The 27,363-nt window shown below is 39.9% G+C and overlaps 1 protein-coding gene across 48 annotated transcripts in view; it reads right to left on the minus strand.

Annotated features, from left to right (window-relative positions):
- EPB41L3 (erythrocyte membrane protein band 4.1 like 3) overlaps positions 1 to 27,363 on the minus strand; it is a 226,544-nt gene that overhangs the window by 78,635 nt on the left and 120,546 nt on the right. For 7 of the 48 annotated variants that reach the window (XM_049112868.1, XM_049112866.1, XM_049112856.1 and 4 more), the window contains exons 1-3: positions 11,780 to 11,803; positions 8,352 to 8,551; positions 3,908 to 4,105 (exon numbers count right to left, since the gene is read on the minus strand). In XM_049112868.1, the coding sequence (XP_048968825.1) occupies positions 3,908 to 4,105; positions 8,352 to 8,540 (387 nt within the window). In that variant the 5' untranslated portion in view covers positions 8,541 to 8,551; positions 11,780 to 11,803. Of the gene's footprint in view, positions 1 to 3,907; positions 4,106 to 8,351; positions 8,552 to 11,779; positions 11,898 to 27,363 lie in introns of those variants that run through there. The other 41 variants (XM_049112893.1, XM_049112886.1, XM_049112891.1 and 38 more) reach the window with 12 other exon arrangements.

Raw genomic sequence — 27,363 nt, forward strand, 5'->3', positions numbered from 1 at the left:
AAATAAATAAGCCAGCCAGCCAGCCATGGGGGGAAAAACACTTGGGCATAGAAATCTCATTAAAGTTCTTTTTGATGCTTTTAAAGAAAATTAAATGCCAAAAAAAAAAAAAATTACGTTTGTTACTGTCACCTGCATTTTGTTTTTAATTTACCTACAACTGTAATGTGTTGGGGATAGGAATTAGGTAGGCAATTCTGCTTTTTTAATCCAGATTTCTGTGTGTCTCTTCTCTCCATCCGTTTTAGAGTAGGAAGGGGCACTGGAAGTCGTCTAGTCTGAGACTGCATCTGAGGGGCTGATGGTTTCCATAAATGCACCTAGTTTCTGCTGGAATCCTACTGCAGAATGCATATCACAAGGTTGACAGCAATACTTCAAAGCATTTGTTTTCTATTTACTTAAAAATTGGACTTTCTATAACTTCTACTTTAGTTTTACTTTCGATACCTTAAAAAAAATACATATGTTAATGACAGACATTCAATGCCAACTTTTCCAAGTAACTGAAAGTAGCTATCCTTTCTCCTCAAAATCTAGATGGGACACATAGAAATGTTTTCTTCATTCAACACATTCTATTTCTGTAATCATTCTTCATAAAAGGTTTCCAGACCACTCACCATCCTATAACTCTCTGGTGAAAACACTCAAGTCAGAATTTACTGTTATTCTCATTTTTAAATAGCCATCATTTATCAAGAATATGCTATGTTGCAGAAAGTATTCAAATTAAATATCTCCTTTAGTATTCTCAGTAATGGCTTTTTGGGGCAAGTATTTTCACCCTCATTTTTCTGGTAAGGAAACAGGTTCAGAAAGCTAAAGTTGCTTGAAATCACCCAGGTTTAAGTGGATAAATCTGTTTTCATACCCGGGTTTGGTGGCTCCGAAGGGTGTTATCCTGCATGAACTAATGAGGAAGATGTCGCAGATGGAATCTCTCTGGCTCAGGGCTGCTGGCCATGTTCAGTAAACCACACGCTGCACTTCCGCAGAAGCAACTGTGACCGCGTGCTGTTTCTGACACTGCTGGTTAACGCGGAGTTTGTAATCAACTTAAACCCAAAGGTTAGTTTCACCCAAACTGTTTTTAAGCCTGACCACCCTTCCCCCAATACATTTCTAATCTGCATCTGATCCTTAAAAACAGAGTGAAGGTTGGACTTCGTTCCTGCTAAACATTATCTTGCTACTTTAGTTCAGTGTCACACACTGTCCACTTCATGAGAAACCTAGATTCTGACACATGGACTGTAGCACTTAAAAAAATTGTTTAGGTGTTTGGTGTGTGTGTGCCTTCATCCAAGACACTGCTAAAAACTCAGTGTAGAGGAGAACAACACTGAAGGACACCTTCCCTAGGGCAGTGTTTTTCAACCACTGTTTACTAAACTCCATGCGCCTCGCCAGCCAAGCTTGTTGTTCCACAGCTTGTATCTCAAGGTAAGAGTCACTCTGAATATGTGTTTTCAGCTCAATCTTGTTGCTGCCTTGAGAACCTTGCCAGTGATTCACAATCCATTTCTTTTATTCAATCAGTCAGCTACAAATAAATCCATTTCACTTTACCATGCCCTCATTTCTCTGTTTTCTCAACAGTGTATCAGTCAGTGGTGACCACATTTTCTCCCACTACTAATGGCTGCTGTAAAACTGAGAAGATCCTATCCAAAGATTTTGTGTCCCAGAAAAAAAAAAATTATTTGTAATTCTTAAGAATCTGTCAACTTTAGGGATGACTGGGAGGCTCAGCGGTTAAGCATCTGCCTTTGGCTCAGGTCATGATCCCAGGGTGCTGGGATGGAGCCCCGGATCAGGTTTCCTGTGGGGAACCTGCTTCTCCCTCTGCCTAAGTCTCTGCCTCTCTATGTCTCTCACGAATAAATAAAATCTTAAAAAAAAAATCTGTCAACTTTATAAAAAAATTATTGTAAGAAAATAACTAATTTTGCCTTGTCACTCAAAATGTTCACAATGACCTTAAAAGTAACGCTGAATCGTAACCAAAGTTAATTACAATATAAAAATTCTGAATTCAAAAACATAGATTATGTCTATGACACATTTGAAGGACGGTATATAAATTAAGCAAACTTAGAGCCTTGAGGCATTTATTTCCCCCCCCCCAAAAAAAAAACACTATAAACTTTCTTCTAGATTTTTCTTTGGAAAGCTCTGGTAGCATAACTAGACAACTGCCAGGTAACCCTATTTATTCCATTAATGAGACAATCAACAGAAAGAGATTCCTCAAAATTAAGAAAAAAGCTTCACTTAGATCAATTTTTTCCAGAAAGTTGGATTCACACTCTTCATGGTTACAAGTGTTTTAAGCTTCAGCGTAAAACTCAGGTAGGAATATACTATTGGATCTCCCAGTTTCTAGAATAAATCTCTAAACCAGTAATTAGACACGTTAAGCTAAGAAATTAGTCAAAAATCAAAGCCAGAAAAATGTAAAAGATGAATCTGTGCCTTAGGTAGGACCCTTGGAACATGCACCGCACTCCCTGTAGCAGCCCATCAGGATTTGTCAGGTTACAGGGTGATCAAAATTCTATCAATTAATGTGTGATAAAGTAACTTTTGATCTAAGAATTTATTTTCAAAAAACTTTTTTCCTCTATGTTCCTGCAAATCTAAAATGAGTAAACCAACCACATCCCCACCATAAATGACATTATCAACATGAAACGGACTTGAAAATCTTATGATCCAAGAAAAGGATTGAGTGCAGGACTGCATTATGCAGAATATAATAGGAATGAGGTGGGGTTACAGACAGAGAAAGCAGAGATGAGTGAATGAGGAATGTGGGTATCAGGTGGGCTCGGTGCTGGCAGTGTCTTCGGAGGACTAGAAACACATAGACATACACTGCTGGTAGTGCCCAGGAGAGACATGCAGCACACAGAGCAGAAGAGGTGCACTGTGTAAACATGTAGTGAGAGGGGATGGTGGACAGGGATGTGTGCCGTCCCTGTATGACCAAAGGCAGGGGGCTGAGGCAGGAGGAACAATATCTTGGAGTGAAAATGTTCAATGTGAAACCGAATCACCTTGCTGAAAGAGCAAGCTGCTCCCTCCTAGCTGCAGGGAAAAGGTGCTGTGGCCAATGCACACACAGACCTGCTCCTATGGTTTCAGTTCACGCTTTGTGCATGTGCTCTGTGAACACATGAAAATCCACTCATCTCCACTGCTATGGACAGGCTGTGTTGTTCTCATCTGAGAACTTAGCCTTGCCTTAGCCTCTCTGACAAAAGTCATTCAACTGCTCCTTCTCTGAGAGGGATTTTAGTTTTCTTTACAGAAAGAACAAAGAATAGTATACCCCTTTATACTCAAGCTGCAATGCCCACCACGATGTACATTTAAAAAATTACTCTGAGAGGAGCACATTCACAGTTCAAATTATCCTAGTCAATACCATGTACTGAAATTAACAACTTTATCAAGTTTATACCAATTAAAAGTTGCAATTACTCAAATACAAAAAATATCAAATAATTGAAAATAGAAAAAGTAAAATTATTCAAATAGAAAAACTAATCAAATAGAAAAAGCAAATTCATCTAAATGATAGCTCATAAGATATTAAAGAAAACTTGATTTTTAAGGCTGCCATTTTTTTTTCCTACCATGGAAAGTGTTTTGGAGATTTTGTTTTTAATGAAGGTCACATTTTTCTCTTGATTATAACATTTTGGAGACATTTTAAGTATTTTTAGTAATTTGATCCTGCTAGAGACTTTGGAAAAGAATTTTGTATTTAGAAGCTGGGTCTGAATAACTTTCCAGAGTTCTGAAAACAAGAAAGTGTCTTGTATGTTTTAAACCAACATTCTCCAATTCTCTGTATCTGGGACAAAAAAAAAAAAAAAGTTTTAAAATATGCACTTACCTCCACATCACAGGTATATTCTGATCCATCCAGAAGTATCACTTTGCACTGCATGCTTTTAGGCTTTTTGACAATCTTTAATGGAGATCGAGATAGTTTGCTGCTAGATGATTTCTGAGAAAGTTTATCGTCTTCCAATTGCTGATATTCGAGCTGTTTTGCAGCCCCAGCAGCGAACTCCCGTTCCTTGTCAGTGACCTGTGAAGAGCAGACAATGAACAGTTTTCACTGCAAGACAGGAAATAAATATTGCATTGCTCAGGCAAGAGCGGAGCCCTTTAGACATAGGTTTTCCTATTTCCCAGAGCAGGAGAGATGTCTGGATCAAGAGATCGTGAATGGACATGTATACATATATGGATATTTACAATGCTAATGGTTTCACTTAAATAACTTTTGCCACTTAAATGTACTAACAGGGCTTCATTTCAGTTTGACTCAGGATTTAATTTAGAAGCACAGAGTCAGCAAATGCCATCAAGACTTCGCTAAGCAAAGGAGGATACAAATGGACTCCTGATTTCTTAAAAAGGCATTGATGGTACAGGTCTTTAAGCCATTTAGATTTTATCTACTGTATTCTATTTTCTTCATTCATCGGCTCCTTCCATACTCCATGACCTACAATGCGCCATATACATATAAAGTATCTTATAAACTTTAAGGCCTAGAGAGCTTCAAGTATTAATCTTCACAGTAATTTTACAACTGTTAAAATATTTAATTCAGCTCTAAATCAATTCAATAAAGCCAGCAGCACTGAAATTCATCACAAAGTAATCCCCTTTGGTCTGTTCTCCCCCCACACTGTAATGAGCCAGTGTAAGAGCAGATCAAATCTGTCCAAAAGCTTTAATCTGCTTTCAAAGCACAACAGTGTAGTCCAGGCTAGGCTCAAAACTGCAGAGGATGTCCTATGGAACAGTTAGATTCTCCCTTGAATCAATAAATACCCTTGAAAATCTCTCTGTGCAATTATTCTCTTTACATCCTCCATCTTTATATATGTGTGTTTATAGACATTTATTTTATTGAAATACAGTTGATTCAATGTTACAACAGTTTCACATGGACAAAGTGTGATACACAACTCTATGCTTTATTGCTGTACTCGCCACACAAGTGTAGCTAGCATCTGTCCCATACAATGCCCTTTTCTATTAAATGATCACCAAAAGTGTTAGTGTGAATTCAACTCATGGGCGAGACTATCATTTCCACTACTCCACAAATGCACACTGACAGACCGAAGAAATACATGTTGCAGAAATTCAGTCTAGGCTCCTTGAGTGAGCATGAAATTGCTTCTCTCATGAACATACTATCATCCCAAAAGCACATGAACTTGACAATAAAAGTTGATTGCAGTTTATCATTTCAACTTTTCTTTCTTATTAATGGCTACAATTTACCATACTCTAATCACAAGTTATCTTCTGGTATGATTTATTTTGGATTTTAGGTATGGATTTCTGTTTTTGTAATGTCATTTTCTATCTGGTTTTCCACCCAGATTATACAGTCCTTTCTTCCACTACGTTGCACAGGAATTCAGCGCAAAGTTGTGAGAAGTTCTTCAGAATAAAAAGTCCAAATTGCGGAGTGAAGAGACCAAGAAAAAAATGGAAAAATCAACTTCAAAGGCCAGAATAGTTGAGAAGGCTAGAGGTAGCTAAAACAAGTAAATAAAAGAAAACCTGTTCTGGCAACTTGAATCAACTTTTTTTTTTTTTTTTTTTTGACTGTTAGTCTTTCATATCAAAGTATTAAAATAGTACTGCAAAAAGTCAAACATATAAAGATGGACTGCCAAAAAAAGTCAAGCATTAATTTTGGCCTTAAGTTAGCCAAAGAAGTTTGGTAACCTTAGAGGTTTTTTTTTTTTTTTTTTTTTAAGATTTCTTTATTTTACTGAGAGCGAGCGAGCAAGCAAGCATGGGGAAAGGGGCAGAGGTAGAGAGAAAGAATCTCAAGTAGGCTCCCCGTTGAACACAGAACCAGATGTGGGCCTCCATCTCGTGATCCTGAGATCATGGTCTGGGCTGAAATCTGTTGTGGGATGCTTAACTGACTTGAGCCACCCGGGTGCCCTGGTAACCTTGGAATTTTATATCATATATTTGCTAAGTGCTTTATAACTTAAATAACATTTTAGCACTTTTTAAACATTTTATTTAGAGAGAGAGAGAGAGTGTGTGTGAGAGCGAGCATGAGAAGGGGGAAGGACAGAGGAAGGAGAGAGAGAATCTCAAGCCCTGAGCCTATGGGGCTCAATCTTAGGACCTTATGATTATGACCTGAGCCAAAACCAAGAGTTGGATGCTTAACTGAGTGTGCCACCCAGGTACCCCAAGACTTTTGCACTTTTAATTCACATTTTCATCTCATCACAGGAAAAGTCAACAGAAGCTATGTTTTTATTTAAATCTCACTACCTGGAAGCAACATTTTCTCTGTATTAGGGAAGATAAAATTTCATTTTTCCTCTAATAAAAATGATCTGTATGAGAATAAGCTTTCTGGGCTACTTACAGGTCAACTCCAGACACCCCTGAAACCACCAGTGTCCAAAGGGAGGTGTTGTTTCCAAAATACTTAAAGCACAAACCCATCATTGAGCCTCTCATGTCCATTTTTTCAACAAGTTCAAAAGAGCAGACCAAGGACCTCAAATGAAATGTCTACTGTACTCACATATAATTTATTACAATTTAAAAATATCAGTATTATCCCTTTAGGCAAACCCTCTATTTCACTTAATCCTCATGATATATCTAGGAGGTAGGTATCTAGGTCTCCTTAGCCTCATTTACACACAGGAGAGAGAAAGGGGCACAGGGCACAATCTCCACAAATTTCCTCCAGGTGAGAAAACTAGTAACCTGGAATTCAAATCTGGCCAAGGCCGTATTTTAATCATCACTGGCAACCAAAATGTACTTGATTTCATCTCCAACATAACTGGGCCCCTAGTATGAATCAACGAAGCCAAGAGCAGAAGGACCTGGTAAAACAACCTTTTCTGATCTTTTCATCTTGTAAACGAGGAAGTTGAGGCTCAGAGGCTGAACAAGTTCTCAGAGATCCCTAAAACAACTAGGGAAGAGGTGGGATTAACTAGTTCTCCTGACTCCGCAGCCAGTTACCCTTCTCTCAAAGGGCTTTAGTATCCTTTCTCTCATTTTGTTTCAGATATCTGACTTCCAGATGATAAAGTACATGTATCATGTCTCAGCACAGAAACTCTTTCTTCTGTACAGTTATCTCCCACTTGCACATTTATTTCATTTCAGTTAAGAGGAAATAACTGGAAAAAAAAAATCCAGTCTACTAATTTTAAATTTCTGCAGGTTTAAAAACAATCAAAACACCACCATCCTCAGATCTCCAAAAAAAGAAACCATCAAGGAAAACCATGATGACAAGAACGGCTCCTTAGATTTTATTTAACAAGTTGGAAGGATAACCCCCAGCTCCCCATCACGAAACATTTTAGATCAGACACAGCATCTATTTACAGAGCATAAAAATAAATGTTATTTTTAATACTGCTTAAAAGCAGAATATAAATACCATGGGAAAAGAAATAATCAGGTTGTAAATATAGTTTAATGTTTTAATAATGTGTTGTGCCTTCCAAAGAATTTCCCTAACATGCTGATTTCCTGTCTCGTCTCTCAACCTCTTCTAAAATTCTAGCTTGACACATATATCTTTAACCAAGTAAAGGTCAATGGTTTGCAAGGACTCCCAGATTTGCTTACCATGTGAGCTAGTACCCCAACACATGGTGATTTCAGGTTTGAAGTTTTAAAACTAATTTAAAACTAATTTAAAGATGGATTCATTTAAAGCCCAAGTATAAACCATGCTTTATAGTTTGTATGAAGAGTTTTAAAAAAATATTTAAACTGTCACATTACATTACTTGTGACAACTTAAATATGTCTAGAGTTGAACATACACACAAATAAGAGAGGGAAAGAGATCACCTGAACATTCAGTAAAAGTAGCTGGCAACAGGAGGATCAGAGTGACTCGGGGAAGAATGAAAATAGCTCTAACCCAGAGGCCTGAATAACAATCAGGAGCCTAATTAAAGTCAGTGATGTGGTGTCTAGCCCTCCTGTAAACCCAGATAAAACCAATAACCCACAGTCCAGATTTCAGTGTGGGTTTAAGTGCTTTAATCAAATGAAGGAGTTACTAAGCAAGGTTGTGGAATGTCATTCATTGAAAGTCTTAAAATTGCATAAATTTCCATCTGCCTGGGACCAGAAAGGGGAAACTCATGAACCCTCATAGTTCCCTCTAGCGCTGAGAGACCAAGGCTGACTCAGACCCTGGAAAAGATCAGTAAACATTCCTTCATTGGTTTTCTGGGTGATGCTAGCAGGTGCAGGGAGTAGGGAGTGGTGGTGGTGGCCAAGGTCCCAGGGCTCACCTCTTTCCTCACTGGGGTGCTGTGTGCCGCAGCCTCGAACTGTTCCAGGACCTGGTGCTGCTCCTCCCCACTAGGCTCGGGCCCTGGCCCCTGTGGTGCCCCCACAGGACCCTGCGCCCCGGCTGCCTCCTGGGGCTCGGCCTCCTGCTCCGGCTTGGATTCCGAGTCTGAGCCAGATTCGGTCGTCATGGTTGATTGTTCTGCAAACAGAAAATGGCAAGGTCCCATCACTTGGTGTAATTACCTTCCCTGGGCACAAAAACTAGGATGCTACCATGAAAGGCTGCACAAGACCACAGTTTAAAAAAAGGGAAACAGGTATGCAATCAAAACACAATCCTAGGGCACCCATCCAATAGACGACTTACATTGACCACAAAGATGGTTCAAAATTAACATTTAACTAGAAGTCAAAATTTATTTGTAAGGATCACAGGTTTTATTCCTATTAGATTTCGCCACAGATGGCCATAAAATGACATTAAAGTAACGTCATAATAATTACATAACTTAGACATTTAATTTCAGAAAAATGAATCTGCTTCATCAGCTGGATCTATATTTTAATCTCTGGGAAGGATGATCTAATAATGGAAGCGGATATTCTTTCTCCTTCCCTATCTCTACAAAGGGCCCCTGCTCTGCCTCAAGAACACCTGGATCTATCCTTTCTTCCATGGGCAGGTGGTACCCTTCCTCTGGTTTCTCAGAACCCTGTGAGATCCTTTTGAATGAACAGTGACAACTAAGGTGGAGGCTTTGACCATGAGGTGGAACCTGTCCCCAAATGGACAAGCCATGGGGTGGGGGTGGGGGGCTGGGAGCCTTAGGTTTCCTTCCTTTACCAGTGAAAATTCACAGCTGCTTCCTGGCTTCCTCCTGTTTCCCCCTGGCAGTTCAAGGGACTCAGCTCATAAGGGACTCAAACAACAGATCTTAATAATCTTCTCTTACACCCAAAAAACACCTTCTAAAACATAACCACCATCTTGTAATGGTTTGCTTAAGTCAAGACACTTAGGTATTTTGTGCCTTAGTTTCTACATTTGTCAAACAAGGGAAGTGAACTTGACCATATCCAAAGAACTTATTTTCTGGGGACTACTTCCTCCCCTTACTAATGCTTAAAGCTGTTTTTTTGCTCGAAACAAGACAGGAGCTATGCCAGGAGCTACCGTGTCATTTCAAGTAATTTCTTATCTCAAGTTAGGGTAAATATCTCAAAAACAAATATCCCAGACTGTCATATGATTTCCCTTCCTAATTCTAATTTTATGGTAAAAATATCAGGAACAAAGAGCTAGTGTAATACTTTAAGCAAATGATACACCCATTAGTATAATACAAAGTTATGCAAAATACTACTCCACAATAAAATCACCATTTAGTTCCTATCTTTACAATACATACCAGAATATGGTTGATAACTTGAAAGAAGGGGGAACATACAAATACCAATCCATGTTATAAACTAAATGCTACATCCACATTTTCTATTGAGGGTTACTATTTACAATCACCAGCTATTCTTTCTATTGAATAAAAGACATATCAACTTGGTATATGCTCAGTTGCCCAAAGCATATGTAAACATCAAGACCAAACATTGAACAAGATAGTGATCCAAACAAAACTAGCAAATTTTTTTTCCTCTTACATTTTAGATTTTTAAGCAAATCTTGAAAGTAAATACTGTATTCCTGTCTGTATGCTTTTACTAGAAATAGAAAGTGTTAGGTCCACAGAAAAGGCAGAGGAGAGGAGGAAAGGTGGCAGTATTGTGTAATTCAGAGCCTATAATCAAATTTGACTTTTTAGAAGGAAGAGGGTTAATTTTAATAGTCAATTCAACTTGCTGAACTCTCAGTTAAGTACCAAATACAAGTCAAGCACTGCCCATGGTTTAGAAACAGAAATAAATATACTGTAATGCCCTTTCTCACCCCAAGGAGTGGAAGAAATGGGCTTTGCTCAGAATCCATTTTCTCCATCTTCCTTTTAGTAATTAAATTTTGTTTTAACTGGTACCCCTCCACCCAGCTTGAGACGACAATGAGTTAAGGCCATGTGATGAGGTCTGGACCAATGAGAAAAGAGAGAATATGTATCCAGTGTTTAGGTCATCTTCATAAAGGCAAGGACCTTCGCCCTAAGCCTCCTTTTCTCATTGGCTAGGAAAAAATGATTGACATGGTCACCACAGACTCAGTAATGGAGGCCCCAAATTCAGGAGGATGCCAGCGCCACCCCTTTCAACCTGGGCCCCTGGATGAACTCATGGAGCACAGCTCAGCTACTCTGGATTGTTCCATGAGGCAGAAATCCGTTTCTGTCTTCTTTGAACATCACTACTAGCTCGGGGCCAATCTAATACATATTCTTCAGACTAAAATTCTACCAAAATATAGTCATGCTCTAGCAGTTTTCATCTCAGTAAAACAAAGTAGCCCTCCCTGGATCTCACATCCTGCATCAGCTATGACCATATTTCTTCTCTTTCTACTCCTAACTTCCCCCCCAAAATTTGTTGACTTTTACTGTCTTCTACTTCCTCCCTCTCCTCTCACTGCAAGGACTCTCATATTGAGGGGGAACAATGCCATGGACTACCCACTCTTGTCTGTCCTCATCTCATGTCACCTCTTAGCAGCCCCAGCCCAGGTGATAAGGCTTTCCTTGACAGCCCGTTGCCTTCCCTGGGGATTCCACCCTCCTACTTCTCTGTTTTCTCTCAGGCTACACCTCATTCTCTTTCACAGGCTGCTTCTTATCCAACCTCTGTATGTGAGAATCTCCTGGAAAACTCGGTTCAGGATCTCTCCTCACTTGACATTTTCTCTCTATCTAATGCTATACTTTCTCAGGGCTTTAAATACTTTCCAGAAGCCAACTGCTTAAATCTCTGGTCTGAACCTCTGTTCTGAGGTTTAAAACTGAAATGCCCACTTGACATTCCTCACTGGTAGCTCACAAGTATCTCTAGATATTTCTCTCCCAAGTCTGTTCCTCCCCACCCTCCTCTTCCTCATCCCAATAAATGACAATGCCAGAATTCCAGAAATGAGCCCTGACATTTCCTTTTCCTTACTTTCTCTATTACAGGACAAAAAGTTTTGCAAAATATATTTTGTAAAATATATAATTTTACACATACATACTTATATAAAAACATATATTTCCAAAACAGATCTCTAATTAGTCCCCTGCCATTATGCAAGCTATCATTTCTTTCCTGAACTCCCTAATAAACCTCCTCTTCTCTGTCCATTCCTGCCCACCTCTATTCTGATCTTCATAAATCTAGCCATAGCACTCATGTTAATAGCTTTCTGAAGTGCTTAAAGAAAAATCCAAGCTCTTGATTGCCATGGCCATCAAGCACATGCCTAGGCCTCAGCAACCTACCCATGCCCAGGGGCACTGCTTACCCTTCTCTCCCACTACAATCAGGCCAGGTGATCTCCTTTTGGTTTGCAAAGCCCAGCAAGGTTTTCTGCCTCCAGGGTTTTTAGACGCTGTTCTCTGTGAGAACATTCTTTCCTCTGCTCTTCAAGTGGCCAACTCCCCATTCCTCAAGTGTCAGCTTGAGAGGCAGTCCCTTTTTACATTCTATGTGTGGTACTAATACCAAAATAGTACCTAGACCATAGTAGGTATTTGAATAATTATTTGAAGAATAATAAAATCAACCCCATTATTATCATATCTATCTATGTGAATGTGGAATAACTCTTCCTTATAGTCTTTAACCATTGTAAAATCTCTCGAGTGAGCAAAAAGTAGGCATTTCTATGTTTAATGGAAAACAGAACTCAGTTACAACTTTCAGAGCTGAAATCTCCCTACAAGGTAATCGATGCTATTGGTCTGATCACATGCTAATGCTTTTACCAGTAGGCCAAAGCGTTTTCCAAAAACTCAGAAAATGTTTAAGTGGTTTAGAGAATCTATAAGAGAAACTAAAGTGTCACTAGATCATAAAATCAAAAAAGAAAATGCAAACGACTACTAGAAAAAGTACATTTTAAAAAGATGCTTAATTTTCTTCTCAGATAGGGCAGTTCTTACATATAAATCATATTTTTAAAATGCTGGATATCTTTAGTATCTATTTTCTATGAATATCATATTTAAGATTGTCTATTATGTGTGTTTCAAATAATAGCTCTAATGTAATAATTATTGTCAAAATGGTTAGAGAAGCAGAACCAGAATTGTATCTCAAAATTTAAACATTTTAGTTCATTTCACTTTAAAATCTGTGTATAATCTTTATAGACCTAATACATGAAAATAATTAGTAGCAAATAAGTTGTCATGTGTGAGCCTGGATAATGGACTTGATTTGTCTCCTGCTTCCTGTTCCATGAAACAAGGGGTTCAGCCTAGTAATTAGTGATGACTGAGTGATGTGCATGTGGGGAAGGGAGTGAAAGATACTAAACTGCACATCTTTTGACAGTTTAAGCCAGAAGTCTGTCATCTCTTTCATCATTTTTTGTAAACATAAAGAGTTTTTACACAAATGTAGTTGTAATATTGTGTGGACACATCAATGCACTCTAAACTTTAAAAAGTTGTCAATATGTGTTAAAATAGGAATCTTTCTAAACACATGACCTTAGCCTCTTTCTAAACATGAACTAAATAAAAGAGAAAAATTAGTACAAGGACATCCTAATTTTCAGTGTTATTATTCTGGTCATGAAACCATTTTGCTACCTGCTTTTCTCTTTGATTTCATGACTTGTCCCTAAGGCAGAGTCAGCTCTACAAAAGCCGAATAAAATTGCAAAATGGAACCCAGCAACCACCTATCAACTATTTAAATAATAAAATAACCTACCATTATTTCTACCTACAGATATACCATATAATCTCTTACCTATCATAGATCACATAAATCACAGAACCTCAAACCCTGAATAAACTCCTATGCACTTGTCAAATATTTAAGTATATTATATTCCCCAGCACATGCATAATACAATGAATGAAAATCATTGCTGTTTCTTGACTAATTGTAATAAAACTTTCATTGCTGCTGAGGGATAGTACAGTAATAAACCTTAAAACCTAATGCTATTAAATTCTAGAATCTCACTAGAATCAATAATTCCACATACCTAAAAGGGCATAAGTTCAGAGTGTGCCTATGAGAAAACAGCATCGACAGCCTACATTAGTAAATTCAGTTTCAAGACTCTTGAAGTCTTCTTCCCCCTACCCACATGCCAGTACAAGCAAGTGATAAATTGATTTTTAAATGGCAAACAACGAAAAGCATAAATATAGTACTTCTAACTTTAACTCATTATTTTCCTAATTTTACAGTGTGCATTTCCAGTCTTGTACCCAAATGCCAGAACATTTTCTTAAAATGGATCTGTAGGATATTTGCATTGCTTTGGTTTTTCTTTTTTCTTATGCTCACTCCTTCCTTTGCTGGATCACCCTTGCCACTTAAAGTTGCATATTTCCCCTTCCAGCTCACTAAAGACTACTATTTTCCAATGCCCCCTCTTCTGATATATTCACTTGGGACTAAACATAGCTATCAATGATTTCTGTTACTGGAAGTGAACATTGTCACTTGCAATTCCAAATAGAAAGCAACACAAAATGCTTTGACTTAAACTGTGCCCCTTCTTTTCAAACTAAATTTACAGTATCAGCCGTGGTCTGCTTAAGCTATAAATGAATGAATGGATGAATGAATGAATGCCTTGGACTGCCAGAACCTCTGAATCCTAAAAGTTGGGGTAAGGACTTTGAGTATTCCTGTGGGATGGCAGGAGGAATCCTCCATCTTTTCAAGAAACAGGAACTGTATTCATTATGCCTCTCCCAGGGATAGATTTAGTAAATGACTAGCAAAAGGAATGGCGATGAGCTCTCACAGAGGCCCTGTGCAGGTATAAATGAAGTCACAGTCCCAATTGCCAGACCGCTTTCACTTACAAAAATTGGTCATGCCTTTGTTCCTTTTCAAGCTCTAATTTTCTATTCCGTAGACGAAAAGTCACTTCATCCTCATCTTTTCCACTTTTAAAAGTAGCATTTTAAAATCTGTCTCCTAACTAAATGACTGCTTAATTAGCTTCTCTATTCAAATTTACTTCCCTCTCTTGCTGACATTAAAATTCAGTCATATTAAAAGACACCAACCTAGCAAGGACTTAGTGCAGGAAAATGCTCAATGTAAATCTCTATCATTTATACATAAAACAGGATTCCTACTGAATAACCAAGCATTTTGTTTTAAACAAACAAATACAACCCTTTATGCCATTTACCTGCTTTCAGGGATGTTAGGCTAAAATGGACAGATTTAAAAAAAGCAAATTTTTTCCACTTATATTTCAAGTATAAACTCATAGGAGAAAAGAGGCTAGTAAACCTATATATACATCAATACTTGTGACTGTGGAATAATACCCACCACCAATTGTGAGCAAACTACAAGACGGTAATATCCCATGGCCCTTCTATCAGATTCTGACTATTTGCATTAGAAGAAGAAAAGCCTTACTATCATCCATCTTAAAAAAACCAAAACCAAAATCACATCACAGGAAACAAGCAGCCTATTCTTGGGCTCACTCACACTCTACTCTTATGCCTTTCATCCCATCTTCCAGTAGAGGTATGGTCCCGCCTCTTCACTAGGGAAGGAATGGTCTTCTGGTGTTGTCCCCAGTCACTCTTGAGAGTGCCCCCTGTTATTCTAGAACACCTTACGAAGGTTACCAATGACTCTCTACGAGCCAATCAATCCCAGGTGACATCCTTTCTCATCTTTGAATTCTCTGCTTTGGTCACTCTTGATTTTCCTTCTATCTATTCCAGCTACTCTTTCTAATCTCCCTTTGCCTCTTCATGGCCTGTTTCTCATTCTTCTCTTTTGAAATTTGATAGCTCTCTAAGAGTCCATCACACTCTTCAAACCCTCTTTTCTTGGAGAGCTCCTCCACTTCATTTCAAATATAATGACAACCCCAAAATAGAAGTTCCTGGATTTGGAACCTCTCTGAGCTGCAGATCCATATATACAATTCAACTCCCCACCTCGCTTAACTGGATAACTCAGAGGCACCTGGACTGAACGCTTCTCCATCCATACCCTCGATGCCCCCATGCTCTGTCCCCCCTGCCCGCCAGTCTTCCCCACTTCTGTGGGAGGCTTGCATCTGTTCAGATCCTCATGCCAGGGACTGGAACAGCACCCCTCTCCTTACTCCCAAGTCAGTCTGTGTCACGCCAGTCTACTGCACCTCTTGAGTTGTGCGTGAAGAAGGAAGACAGCGGAGAGCTCTCCACTGAGGTTACCAATCAGACAAGGGCAGAGCAGTGTGAAAAATCAGGTACACTTACTTGTGAGGGAGCATGCAGTCTGCTGTGGCTGGAATATAAGGGGCGTGTGGGGAGGGACAAGGGGTGAGGAGACGAGCCAAGCAGAAGTCAGGTCTTACAAGGCTGTGTGATCAGGCTAAGGAGCCTCTGTGGCATTATAGAGACCACCACCCTAATGGCCACAAAGATGACTAACATCAGGAGGGGTCAGCTGGACTTCTTTATGGTTTCAGCTTAAAATTAGACTAATATGAAAAAGCAAGGAGGCCTTGATGGGGCAGCAATGGACCAGTTACTCCTCAAAGCACAAAACAGTGGAATTCAGGCCCGGTCATTACCAAGTATCTTCGAAAAGTTGACAACAGAGAGTTGAGATGCTAAGTGTTTCTAAATAGCAGCAGGGACGATGGATAGTTTTGTTTTCAAATAAGCTTTTTGGCCATACTGACTTCAACTCTTATAAGCCAGTAAGAGTCATCCTGTTGGCTGCCTTTAGGCTTACAGAAGCAGAAAGCTGGAATTTCAATGAAGATGACATGACCATTCAAAAATTACTTTCACAATGACAACTGTAAACCTTCTGAGGATTACCAAGATCCATCATTATTGAGACAAAGATCTCATGACAGCACTGGACATCTACAATTCAGAGACGGGGATTTCAAAAACAAGACCAAAAACAAAACAAAACAAAATGCTACAGTTCCCTGCTTCAAGGGGTGTACATTCTGACAGATGACTCAGAGAAGCAAAGCAACCACAGCGCCCCGGACGTGAGAAGCAAGGCCAGAGAAGAGGGCTTTCCACACTTCTGCAGGGGCGGAGAGAGCTTCCACGGGAAATAACCCTTCTCAGATGGAGAAATAATCACTAACCTTCTGTCTCAAGTGAAATGACTACTTTTAAGCTTTGAGTGCATGGGGAAAAAAATCACAGGCTACTTCAGGAAGATAAAAGGAAATGAGGGATAAGTCAAAGTACAGGAGAGGCACCCTGCTGGGGCAGAAGGGCACAGACCAGCCTCAAGCAGGCCACACGCTCCGTGACCTCAATGGAATCTGTCTTCTCTTCTGTTCTAAAATTCTGAAGTTCTAGGATTCCTGAGGGCCGGAGATACTGTTGTATTAACAGCATGAAATCTACGGAAATTCTGTCCTTTAAGATAAAAGAAGACGGATACTGATCTGAAGGACTGGGCCCCGAGGGCATAATGCAATCAGGGCAGGCAGTCCTGAGTATGTTAGTGAGAAAGCTGGCCTCCCCACCACCCCACGTCTGTGGAAGGCTTCCTTAATCGAGCCAATTACAATTTAGCAGTACTTCACCCAGGTCATCCGAAAAAGCTGAAGGAAACACGCTTAGTTTACACAATACATTGGAAAAACTTGGTTTTATTTTTGGTAAGCCTTTGGCTTTTCGAGCTCAAAACTGTTTACAGCTACGTGTAAGCAGAAAAATTAACATGCAGTTTAGAATATAGACAGAGATGATGATGATGATGATGATGATGTTGATGATGATGTCCACCTTATCCATATGTATTCATATTTCCTGATCCAACTGGAGCCAAAGGCCAGGGCATAAAATCCACGTATCTTTGATATGTCAAGAATATCTGATTGTTCCCACAAGCCCCTTAAATACTTTTCAATAGACCAAGGAATCAGCTGACTGCTCTATATATGGGGGCTTGTATTAGTAAAGAACAGAGATCAGTGGCAGCACTAATTGTAGGAGACGTAGGTTCCTGAGGGGACAAGCCACCTGCAAATTAAATCAATAAGAGAGGGTGGCCGAAGACCCAGTTCAGGCTCTGTTCTAGGACGTCTGCATTATGATCACTCTGATTAAAGAGGTTAAGTTTCCAAACTGGGCTTCCCAAACTCCAGAGGCTAGGGCAGAGAGCCTATGGGTCTGAGAGTCTGTTTTACTCTATTGTACACACTATCTTAAAGCAAAGTGTACATTCACGGCAATGGCACAGGCTGCATGCACTCACCAACTTTTTTTTTTTACTTATGCTTGGAAATTTACAGTTAAGGTTAGAAACACTGGCTACATCATTTCTTCATACATTCTTCAACAAACATTTCCTGAATAGCCGTTTGAGGCCTGGGGATACATCAGATAAAGACAAATGGGTCTCTGCTCCAGTGGAGCCTATGTTCTAACCGAAGGGGAAAAAAGAAATTGCCAGCCACAGATAGATGTTATTAGATAATCCAACCCAAAGTAGATAGGTGGCTGCCTCCATTGGGTGGTGGGGAGGGCTTCTCTAAGGTGGGGATATTTAAACCAACATTCTGACATCGAGAAGCATCTGCTGTGAAGATACAGGGGTTGGGATAACACCTTCCAGAAAGATTAGTGTCCAGGCCCAAAGAACAGAATAAGCGTGGTGTGGTCAAGAAATGAAAAGTAGGTAGAGGTAGCTGGGACCCAGCAGGTACAAGGGAGAACAGCATATGATGTAGTAGAAAATATGAGTGTGGCCAGATGGTGAGGGTCTTGGTAAAGTTAATTTACGCAGCTGGATTTTATTTTATTTTATTTTATTTATTTATTTTATTATTTTATTTTATTCTATTCTTTTTTTTTTTTGGGGGGGGGGATTTTATTTTAAATGCAATGGAGCATTTCAAGGTGAGGAATGGTCAGGTCTTATTGATGCTCTTAAAAGACCTTTTTGGCCTCTGACCGAAGGAGTAAGAGCAGTTAGTGGCTATGGCAACAGTCGGGCATGAGAAGCTGGAGCAGGAGAGGAGATGGAGAGGAGCAGCACACTTCTAGTGCCAGCTGAAGCTCTGACTGGAGCTTTGAGAAGAGAGGGGAAGTGGATTGTGCAGGCAGCTAGGCATTAGGTCTCTTAGAAACACGAGAATCCCTTAAGTAAGTTAAAAGATTGCAAAGAATGCATTCCCCAAGAGGGAGGGAGCCCGCCAACAACACATCAGTTTTCCATCATGATTCCTCCAGGCGGTGTTCCATCACCTTCAACAAGGGAAATCATCTGTGAATCCTACACCATCAGCAATCATTTTTTAAAAACATCTCATTCAGGTGAGAAGCAATGCCTGGCTTTACTTACAATTGAATGTGTTCTGGTGGTGACAGCTCCAGTTTAAAAAAAAAAAAAAGCAAACAGATTAACAGGAAGAGCTTTGGCCTTTTGGGTACAGAATGTTTCTAGACTTGATCTGAGAACCTAGCTAATGGCCAAATGCCATTTGTACCTATATGCTCATTTCACACATAACCTGGCAGAGAATTTTAGTCTCCATGAAACTTTAACATGACCACCACTGAGATGCTGTTGTTATCGGGAATCTGAAGAGGTGCCAGTAGAGGTTTTACAGGCTTTACACAAGAATCCCGCTGATGATATTAAAGCATTTTATTTAAATTTCTAATTGTCCGTACATGAATTCTATCTTGCTCTGGGATGGATGTAGAAGCAAGCCACCTTACAAAACACAGGGCAGGGAATCCCTGGGTTGCGCAGCGGTTTGGCGCCTGCCTTTGGCCCAGGGCGTGACCCTAGAGACCCAGGATCGAATCCCACGTCGGGCTCCCGGTGCATGGAGCCTGCTTCTCCCTCTGCCTGTGTCTCTGCCTCTCTCTCTCTCTCTCTCTCTCTCTCTGTGTGACTATCATAAATAAATAAATAAATAAATAAAAACAAAACACAGGGCACTGTTTCCGCACTATGTATTTACATGTTTGTCACCTTGACAAACATTTTATCTTTTTTAAAAGATTTTATTTGAGAGACAAAGAGAGCACAAGAGTGGTCGGGGGGTGGGGGAGGCAGAGGGTGAGAGAGAAGTAGACTCCTTGCTGAGCAGGGAGCCAGACATGGGGCTCAATCCCAGGACCTGAGGCGAAGGCAGATGCTTAACGCACTGAGCCACCCAGGCACCTCTTGACAAGCATTTTAATGTATTATTTGATATCCACTGAAAAGACTCTACAGAGCTGTTCCTGGGATAGGAAATTGCCAAATATCTATTAATTTTCAGGAGTTAACATGAATACTTGAATTGTTTCCTAATAGCTATGCTTATAGCCATTCATTAGTGTTCCCTATCACCAAACTAAGTTCAGAATGGATTATGACTTCATTTCCTCTAGCCAAAGGCATTCCCATAGTATTCTTGAGGTTTTAAGCAAAAAATTAAATCAAAACGGAAATTTCAGACCATCAATGAAATACAAAGGAAAGAGCAGAGTGTTTAGCCCTTATGGCAAACCGAATCCTAGAAACTGTGAGGGAATAAACTAACCATAGCAACTATTAGCTCCACTTTCTGTTAAACATAAATCACTTTCTTAGGAAGAACCTGTCATTATGTCCTAAACACGTATATCATAATTCAAACATAGCATTTCACTTAACTGAACACTTCACAAATATTATAAAATATTGCCTTATGTGGCTTCCTAAAAGGAAAATTTCCAAAATGCATAGGATCTTCATGAGTTTGACACTGAAATAATTTCTCATAAATCTTTTGTGCTTTCATTCACTTTTTTAAATTAACAGAGTATGGTGCTTGAGAAAGTAAGGCAAGTTGTTTGCAGGTCACCACAGGTGCATGGTACTAAGCTCCTTCCCTATGTTCTCTCACAGAAGCTCTCCTCTGCCCACCCTGAAGCGGATGTTAGGCCCACAGGACAGGTGGGTACAGCGAGATTCATGCCTACCTTGCCCAAAGTCACATAATAATAAACACAGAGACAAGTGTTCAATCTGAGTTTCTGCCTCTAAGAGCAAAAGCTCTTTCTTCCATACAAGTTTATTGTATACACCAATAAAATCTGCTCTTAACTTCTTATTCCATAACTGGACAACTTTTGCAGGTTATTATTTTATATGATCATCTATAATTCCATATTGCTAATATGCTTTTACTTCTACTAAACATAAGTCAAATAATAAATTATAAAATTATATTTTGTCTTAAAGACTAGTTTTCCTACTACTTTATTATATATATATATATATATATATATATATATATATATATATATATATGACAGTACTTGTTTCTTCCTTAATAAAGAGAGGTTTGTAATCTAGTATGAGCCTTTAGGATTCTGTCCCAGGTTGCTATTTTATTTCTGGAAAACCAAAAATTAATGATCGCCACTTCTAGAGAAAATGTGAATAGTACTGACTCTGCTTCTAAGATGTCTAACTATAACTTTCTACTGATAGTGGCTAAATTTAAGTCTCAAATGGACAAGCCTTGGGTTTTAAGCAGTTTCAACTTTGCAAGTGTTGTTGGTGGAAGGCCTCAAGTTGACAAGAATCCAATAACATACGTTTCAAGTGTATAAACGTCCAACGCCACTGTTTAAAAATTTTCAAGAATTTCACAGCTAAAATCAAAAGAGAGAAAAGGAGATAGTATATTTCTTCTGCACTGTTGGCCAATTCTATCTCTGGAAAGAATGTATTAGCAAAAAGATATCTTTGGCACCTTAATGCGGGAGCATATTTTTCTATTACCCAACATCTGACTCTGCATCTGTGAGAAATGAGGTGTGAACCATAGAGACAGTGAATAAATTAAAACAGAGTCAGATTCCATACAGTCATCTACCAGCAAACAACTCTCCGACTTTCTGAAATGGTCTCTCTCCCACAGAACCATTTATTTTAAAAATAAGGGAAAGGTCATGGCAAAGACTTCCAACCTGAGCACCTTAGTGAGGGGCAAGACAGCCTCTGACATCTGGGACTATCGGCCAAGAATCCACACTCCAGGTTTCTCTTTATGGGTGTCAATAGCAGAGGGTTGAGGACAGCCAAAGCAGGAAGAATGGCTGTCTCAAAATGACCAAAGAACAAATAACCTGTCCTTCAGGGTCTGTCCAGAAAAATGGTGCATACAAATGGATGGCAGACAGATCGTGAATGATCAGTTTGCATTTCTGAGTTTCATAAATACAAGACAGACAGGCGTGTCTCACTTCTATCTGGAAGCCCTGTAAATTCAGATGAACGGCAGGACATGGATCTGGCCTGTCCGTTTTCTGTAACTGCATGCAGGCTTTTCTCCCTGTGGCTCACTCCTTACAGCAGGCTTCATGCAGGCACCCAAAACCAGACCCCAGGAGGACAGGGGGTAAGTGTGAGAGGAAGAAAACAAGGGAGGAAAGGGACCTTTCAAAACCCAGAAAGGTAGGCTGCCTGGAAATATTTCTATCTTTACAAATACAAATCTTCAGATGAGTCCTGAAGACTCACACAACAGGAATCACAGTTGATTAAATCAAGATAGAAATATGGGGTGGAAAAAGGCATTTCTATTTCTAAGAAAAATGATTCAAATCTAATATATGGGAAAATTCTAGGCCTTCTATTATTGCTGCCATTTAGCACTTATGAAATCATACAAAGTAACCATTATTGGCATCCTAGTGGTCATTAAAAGTATAAATGAATGAAGGGGTTGCAAACATTAGCCTCATTTCACCCAAGTGTGCCGAGTCACAGATCTACAAATGTGGTCTTGGAAAATCAAACCCAATTCAGCCTGTTTCCTAAAGCCTTTGGCAGTTTTGCGGTACCGTGACTATCGCACTGAACAGAAATGAATATACGTTAATAGCTCTCAGCTTCTCCACACAGAAGATGCTAAATTTGATCAGTTTCCCATTTTAATCTTGACCTGTTCTAGGACATTTCTGTACTCCAAAACCAAATTAACAGAATTTGGTGTTTCCTGAAGTTAGCACGGCATCTCTGCCACCCCACAATTAATTAACTAAGCATTCACAGACTCTTATCACAAGTCCTATAAAGAGAAGAAATGGGAGCTCCTCTGGCAGTCTGGATCCTCCTATACTTTGGGGTTTTGACAGACTGATATTTTTTCATCCGTCAATACAAATGCAAGGCCAAGCTTTTAATTATCCTGCCTTTACTGTAATGCATCAGCTTTTATCTCTAGGCTGGTAATGGATGAAGACTACAAAGAATGTTCTTAAAAGATCTCACTGGCACACAAATGAGCTGCTTGAGAACTGTGCCTCATCACATTTTCTGAAGGTGCTGATAACGAGGATTCCTTATTCCAGGGCTGTTCACTGGGTGCCTGAAGTGCTAAAAGCATCCCCTGTTTGCCACTCAAAGTCTTCATAATGAAAGTTTTTGGGCCCAGCCCAGCCACCATCCTGTCTCCTACCTCCGAGGTGACTCAGTAGATGAAAACACAGCCCTGGTTGTAGGTGCCTTCGGATATTCTGATTACCGGGGTTGAATTTCCCACACACTGTACTAAAAATGACTGAATGGCTACAGGTGTGATATTCCATTTATATCCTTTTTTCTAATGGGCAACTAAGCCAATAAACAGCTCTTTCAATTTTTAAATACACACATTTCCAGTTCAGTGAAGATTAACTTAAAACCCTACAGACAAAAATAAATTTGAAGAACAACTGAAAGGCTGAAATGCAGTTCATCTCAAGAAAATCTTTACAGGTTCTTTTTTTTTTTTTTTTAAGGTTTATCTAGCAATTCCTGCTTTACTTCCTATGTTAATTTTTTTTTAATTACTAAGCTTTTCACAATGAAATTCATATGTAGTCCTTTAACCGGTCCATTTACAGTGGGGGTAAACTAACTGTCCACGTGAAAGCTTTATCTGTAAAGAAGCCACGCTAAATTCCTTGCTTTCAAACTCTTCTGCTCAGAGGGGTCCTCAAACAGACAGGGAAAGGAGCATCTGCTCCCCCAAAGTGGACTTGCTCCCCCAAAGTGGACTTGGGCAGAGTCAGGTAGAGAAGATGAGAACAAGTTACAAAGCAAACCTGGGACCCATAAGAGGATGATGTTGGTTCTGACACGTTTAACCAGTGAAACTCCATCCTTCCTGGAAAGAGTCACAAAGATTCAGGGCAGATCGTTTCCCGGACACTCGTTGGTATTTCTGATCCAGAGGAGGACAGATGAGGACAGACTAGACTATTCCCTGAGAGCGGGGAGGCCATTCTTCCTGATGGAAGCGATGAGAGACTGTCAGTAGGGGCCATACAATTGGCGAGGGGAGCAGCTAACTACAAACTCTGGAAAGGCTGTGGATTCACCGTCTAGACTCATGATGACAAGACAAAATTTAAGTGATAAACCAAAATATTAAGAGTGATCATTTTTGGATGGCTGACTCTCTTTTTCAGATTTTCTGCAAAAGTATGTCTTATAAGCAGAAGAAAACAAATCAACAAAATATCTCTTCGGAAAGACATATTTATCCCTTTTTAAAAATACTCTTTCAGGGATGCCTGGGTGGCTCAGCTCAGTTGGTTGGCTCAGGTCGTGATTTCAGAATCCTGGGATGGAGCTCTGCATCGGGCTCCCTGCTCAGTGGCGAGTCTGCTTCTCTCTCTCTGCCCCACCCCCATGCTCTCTAATAAATATTAAAAAAAAAAATACTCTTTTAGCTGGGTGACCATGTTTTGACTTAAACTGTTTACAGAAAAAAAGAATTCTAACATTACACTTCTGAAATACCTATTTATATTCCACTAATATAACTTGGTGCCACCATTCAGTGGATGGAACAAACCAATGAAGGTTTAAGGTTGTAGAAAATGAGACTCAGGCCACGTGGATCTGAATCACCTGGGGCTCTGGTAAAACTGCATATTCCCCAGACCTAGCTGCAGGTGCTGAGAACCTCTGGCCTACAGATGCCTGGACTCCTCCCCCACCAATTCATCCCAGAATCCCTTGGTGGCTGGTTACAGGCATAGGTTGTTAAAAGCTACTCTGGGATTCTAAAATGCAGGCTGGATTGAGAATGGTGGAACAGCATTTCTGCACTTTTAATGAGCACCCAGGGGTTTTTACACTAAAGTTTGCTAACTACTGCTCTTTGAGGAAATTAAAAGCCCCAAAGCTATGAATTGACTGCATTTGGAGACAAAAATGACAACAAATCACTGACACTGGTCATGGCTCTATCAATTCCTGCCTATTTTGGTTACTGCCACCAAATCAAGTCCAAGGTTCTGCAGGTTTTTGCATTTCATGGGTATACATATATTTTGGGGTTTTGCTGGTTTATGCAAAAGATGTATGCAGACTCTATGTTTTGCACTTTAATAATATGTAATACTCGTTATAAGCTATAGTTCAAAATAGATATACTATTCTGTCTCCATCATGCTCAATCTTTCCAACAGAATATTTAGTAACAACTGGTAGAAACATTATCTACCTCTATCAGTGATGATTATACTGAAGTAAAGTTGAGAAGACCGATTTCCTCAAAGTTGAAAAAAAACCCAAAAACCTGTATTTTCTCTTCTTTCCAAGGAAGTACCTCTTTTAATTCAGATTTTTAATTTTCTATCATGCCAAAGTGGGAGTACCTCTTTTAAAATGAAATGGGTTTCCACTGAGGAGAGGACGATTGGGAGGGAGAAGAAGAATAGTGCAAGAGAGGAAGAAAGGAGGGAAAATAAAACCCTGCCAACTATAATTCACAGGCCACCTTCAGTTTCTGCCTTTGTGGCAACTCCAACCTGGACACCCAACTAGCTCTCACCCAACACTTTCAGTTCAATTACACAAAAACTGCTGAGAACTTGCCCGTGAGTCAGAATCCTGGTCACCAACAAAAAAGGTACCAGATACACCAAAGATACACCAAAATCTTATTTTTTTAAAAAAGCCCCTCATGGCCAAATGTCTTATTTACCCAATTCTGGAGGTCAAGCAGACTGTCATATCCTTTTCTGATAACATCTTGACCATATTCTTTTCATCCTGGCAGCCCTTCTGAACTTTCCTCTGAGAAGGACAAGAGTGGAGCCAACAACAGAGATTTCAAGCCAAGAGATTTCAAGTGTCTTTTCACCAAATTCTACTATTCCAGCTGAGAATCAGGAACATAGCATTTTTATAGCTTGAGAAACATCACTTATGAAAAGAGTATAAAATAGTAACAAAATAAGGCCACAGATTATAACCTACTTGCTATTGTTTTCTACTGGTATTTGTCCCTAGCTGGATTCTTGACAAGTTTGGAATGAGAGGCTATTTCTTTCTATGCTTTAAAGTATTTTCCATAGCTCCCCATCCCTTTCTTCTCCCTGACTCAACAAGAAGGGCAGCCACATCCTGAGCCTTCCTGACTCTCAAGCCTCACTTTTATCTTCACAACAGGAGCTTCGGCAATCAGGACCTACTGAATGGCTTGTCGTTCTTCAAGAGCTCCAGGATGTGTGGATGTGCTTCAAGGGCTCCAGGTGTGCTGCCCCTATAAGCTTCCACTCCACCCACTTTCCCTGAGCACTGCTGAACCTTATGCTTCAACACTTGGATCTGACCCCACCTGCACTTGGATGCTGTTTCCACCTTCCCAGAAACAGTCTCGGCTGAGTGACCACTATGCCTGTGCACATTCCTACCATTGTATGTATCTCACTGTATCTGTAGAAACACTTGCTTCTGAGTGTCCCTGCTACCAGACACACGATTCTTAAAGGCAAGGGATGCTCTTTGCTCTCAGTCTGTGCTAGAAGTCTATCTCAAATCTAAGGTGACTAAAAGTGAACTCCTGAATTTTCTCCCCTAAACCACATTGTCCCTGAGTCTTACCCACTGGCCAAGCCATCTTTCAGGAAGTCTCTTGCCAAAGAAAATATAATCACGAAAACTAACAGAAATGTCCACATTAAGACTTTCCAGTACATCCTGTGGCTCTACCTTCATGGCCACTCCAACCATCCACCACTATTGCCACACCCTCACCTACAGCAAGCACTAGCACTCCAGCCCATCATCTTTGCTTGCTAGTTACTCGACTGTCCTAACTGGTCTCCCTATCTCTGTACTTGCCTATTAATAGCCAGGTTGATCCTTTTAGAATATAAAGCAAATCATGTCACCTCTCCACTCAAACTCCTCCAATGACTCCTCACTTCACGAAGAGTAAACTGCAGTCATATTCCACCTAAAAAATAAGAAAATATCCACAAATGCTCCCTCGTCTTCTACTTCTCTCCCACTTACCTGCTCTGGCTAACCTGGCTGACTTCTCCATCATTCCTCTGAAATAGTGGGACACTCCCCTCCAGGGCCTGCTATTCGGCCTAGAATGTTCTTCCCTGGCTTAATCCCCCATCTCATTAAAGTCTTTGCTCAAATTCACCACTTCCGTGAGGCCTTCCCTATTAATCCCCTCCACTACCTCTCCTTCTTTCTTGCTCTGTTCTTCTCCATAACAATGATCACTACATTAATATAAGAAATATTTCACTGATTTATGTGGCTCTTTATCTCTTCCTCCCACTGGAAGCTCCAAGCCCCAGCAACTCCATTGTCTAGAAGTGTCTGGCACACAGCAGGTGCTCGATGAATATTTGTTGAATGTATGGACTCCACTTTGGGTGTCCAGGCCCTTGAGCAGTGAGTGTCAGGCACTTAACAGGCACTTGTTAGATTATGCTTGCTGAATTAGGACACCCACCTGCTAAATTCCTGAAATGCTATTTGAAATTGTGCTGTTACAGTCATTCTAGGCAAAATGGCACTACAATCAACATGTTTATTGAAATTCCTAGAATCATTTCTCACAAAAAAAAAAAAAACACAAAAAACGTGTGATCTGGTGAACAGAGCTTAGGCATCGATGTCAGACAG

Source organism: Canis lupus, chromosome 7 (assembly GCF_003254725.2).
Source record: "Canis lupus dingo isolate Sandy chromosome 7, ASM325472v2, whole genome shotgun sequence".
Taxonomy (NCBI): Eukaryota; Metazoa; Chordata; class Mammalia; order Carnivora; family Canidae; genus Canis; species Canis lupus.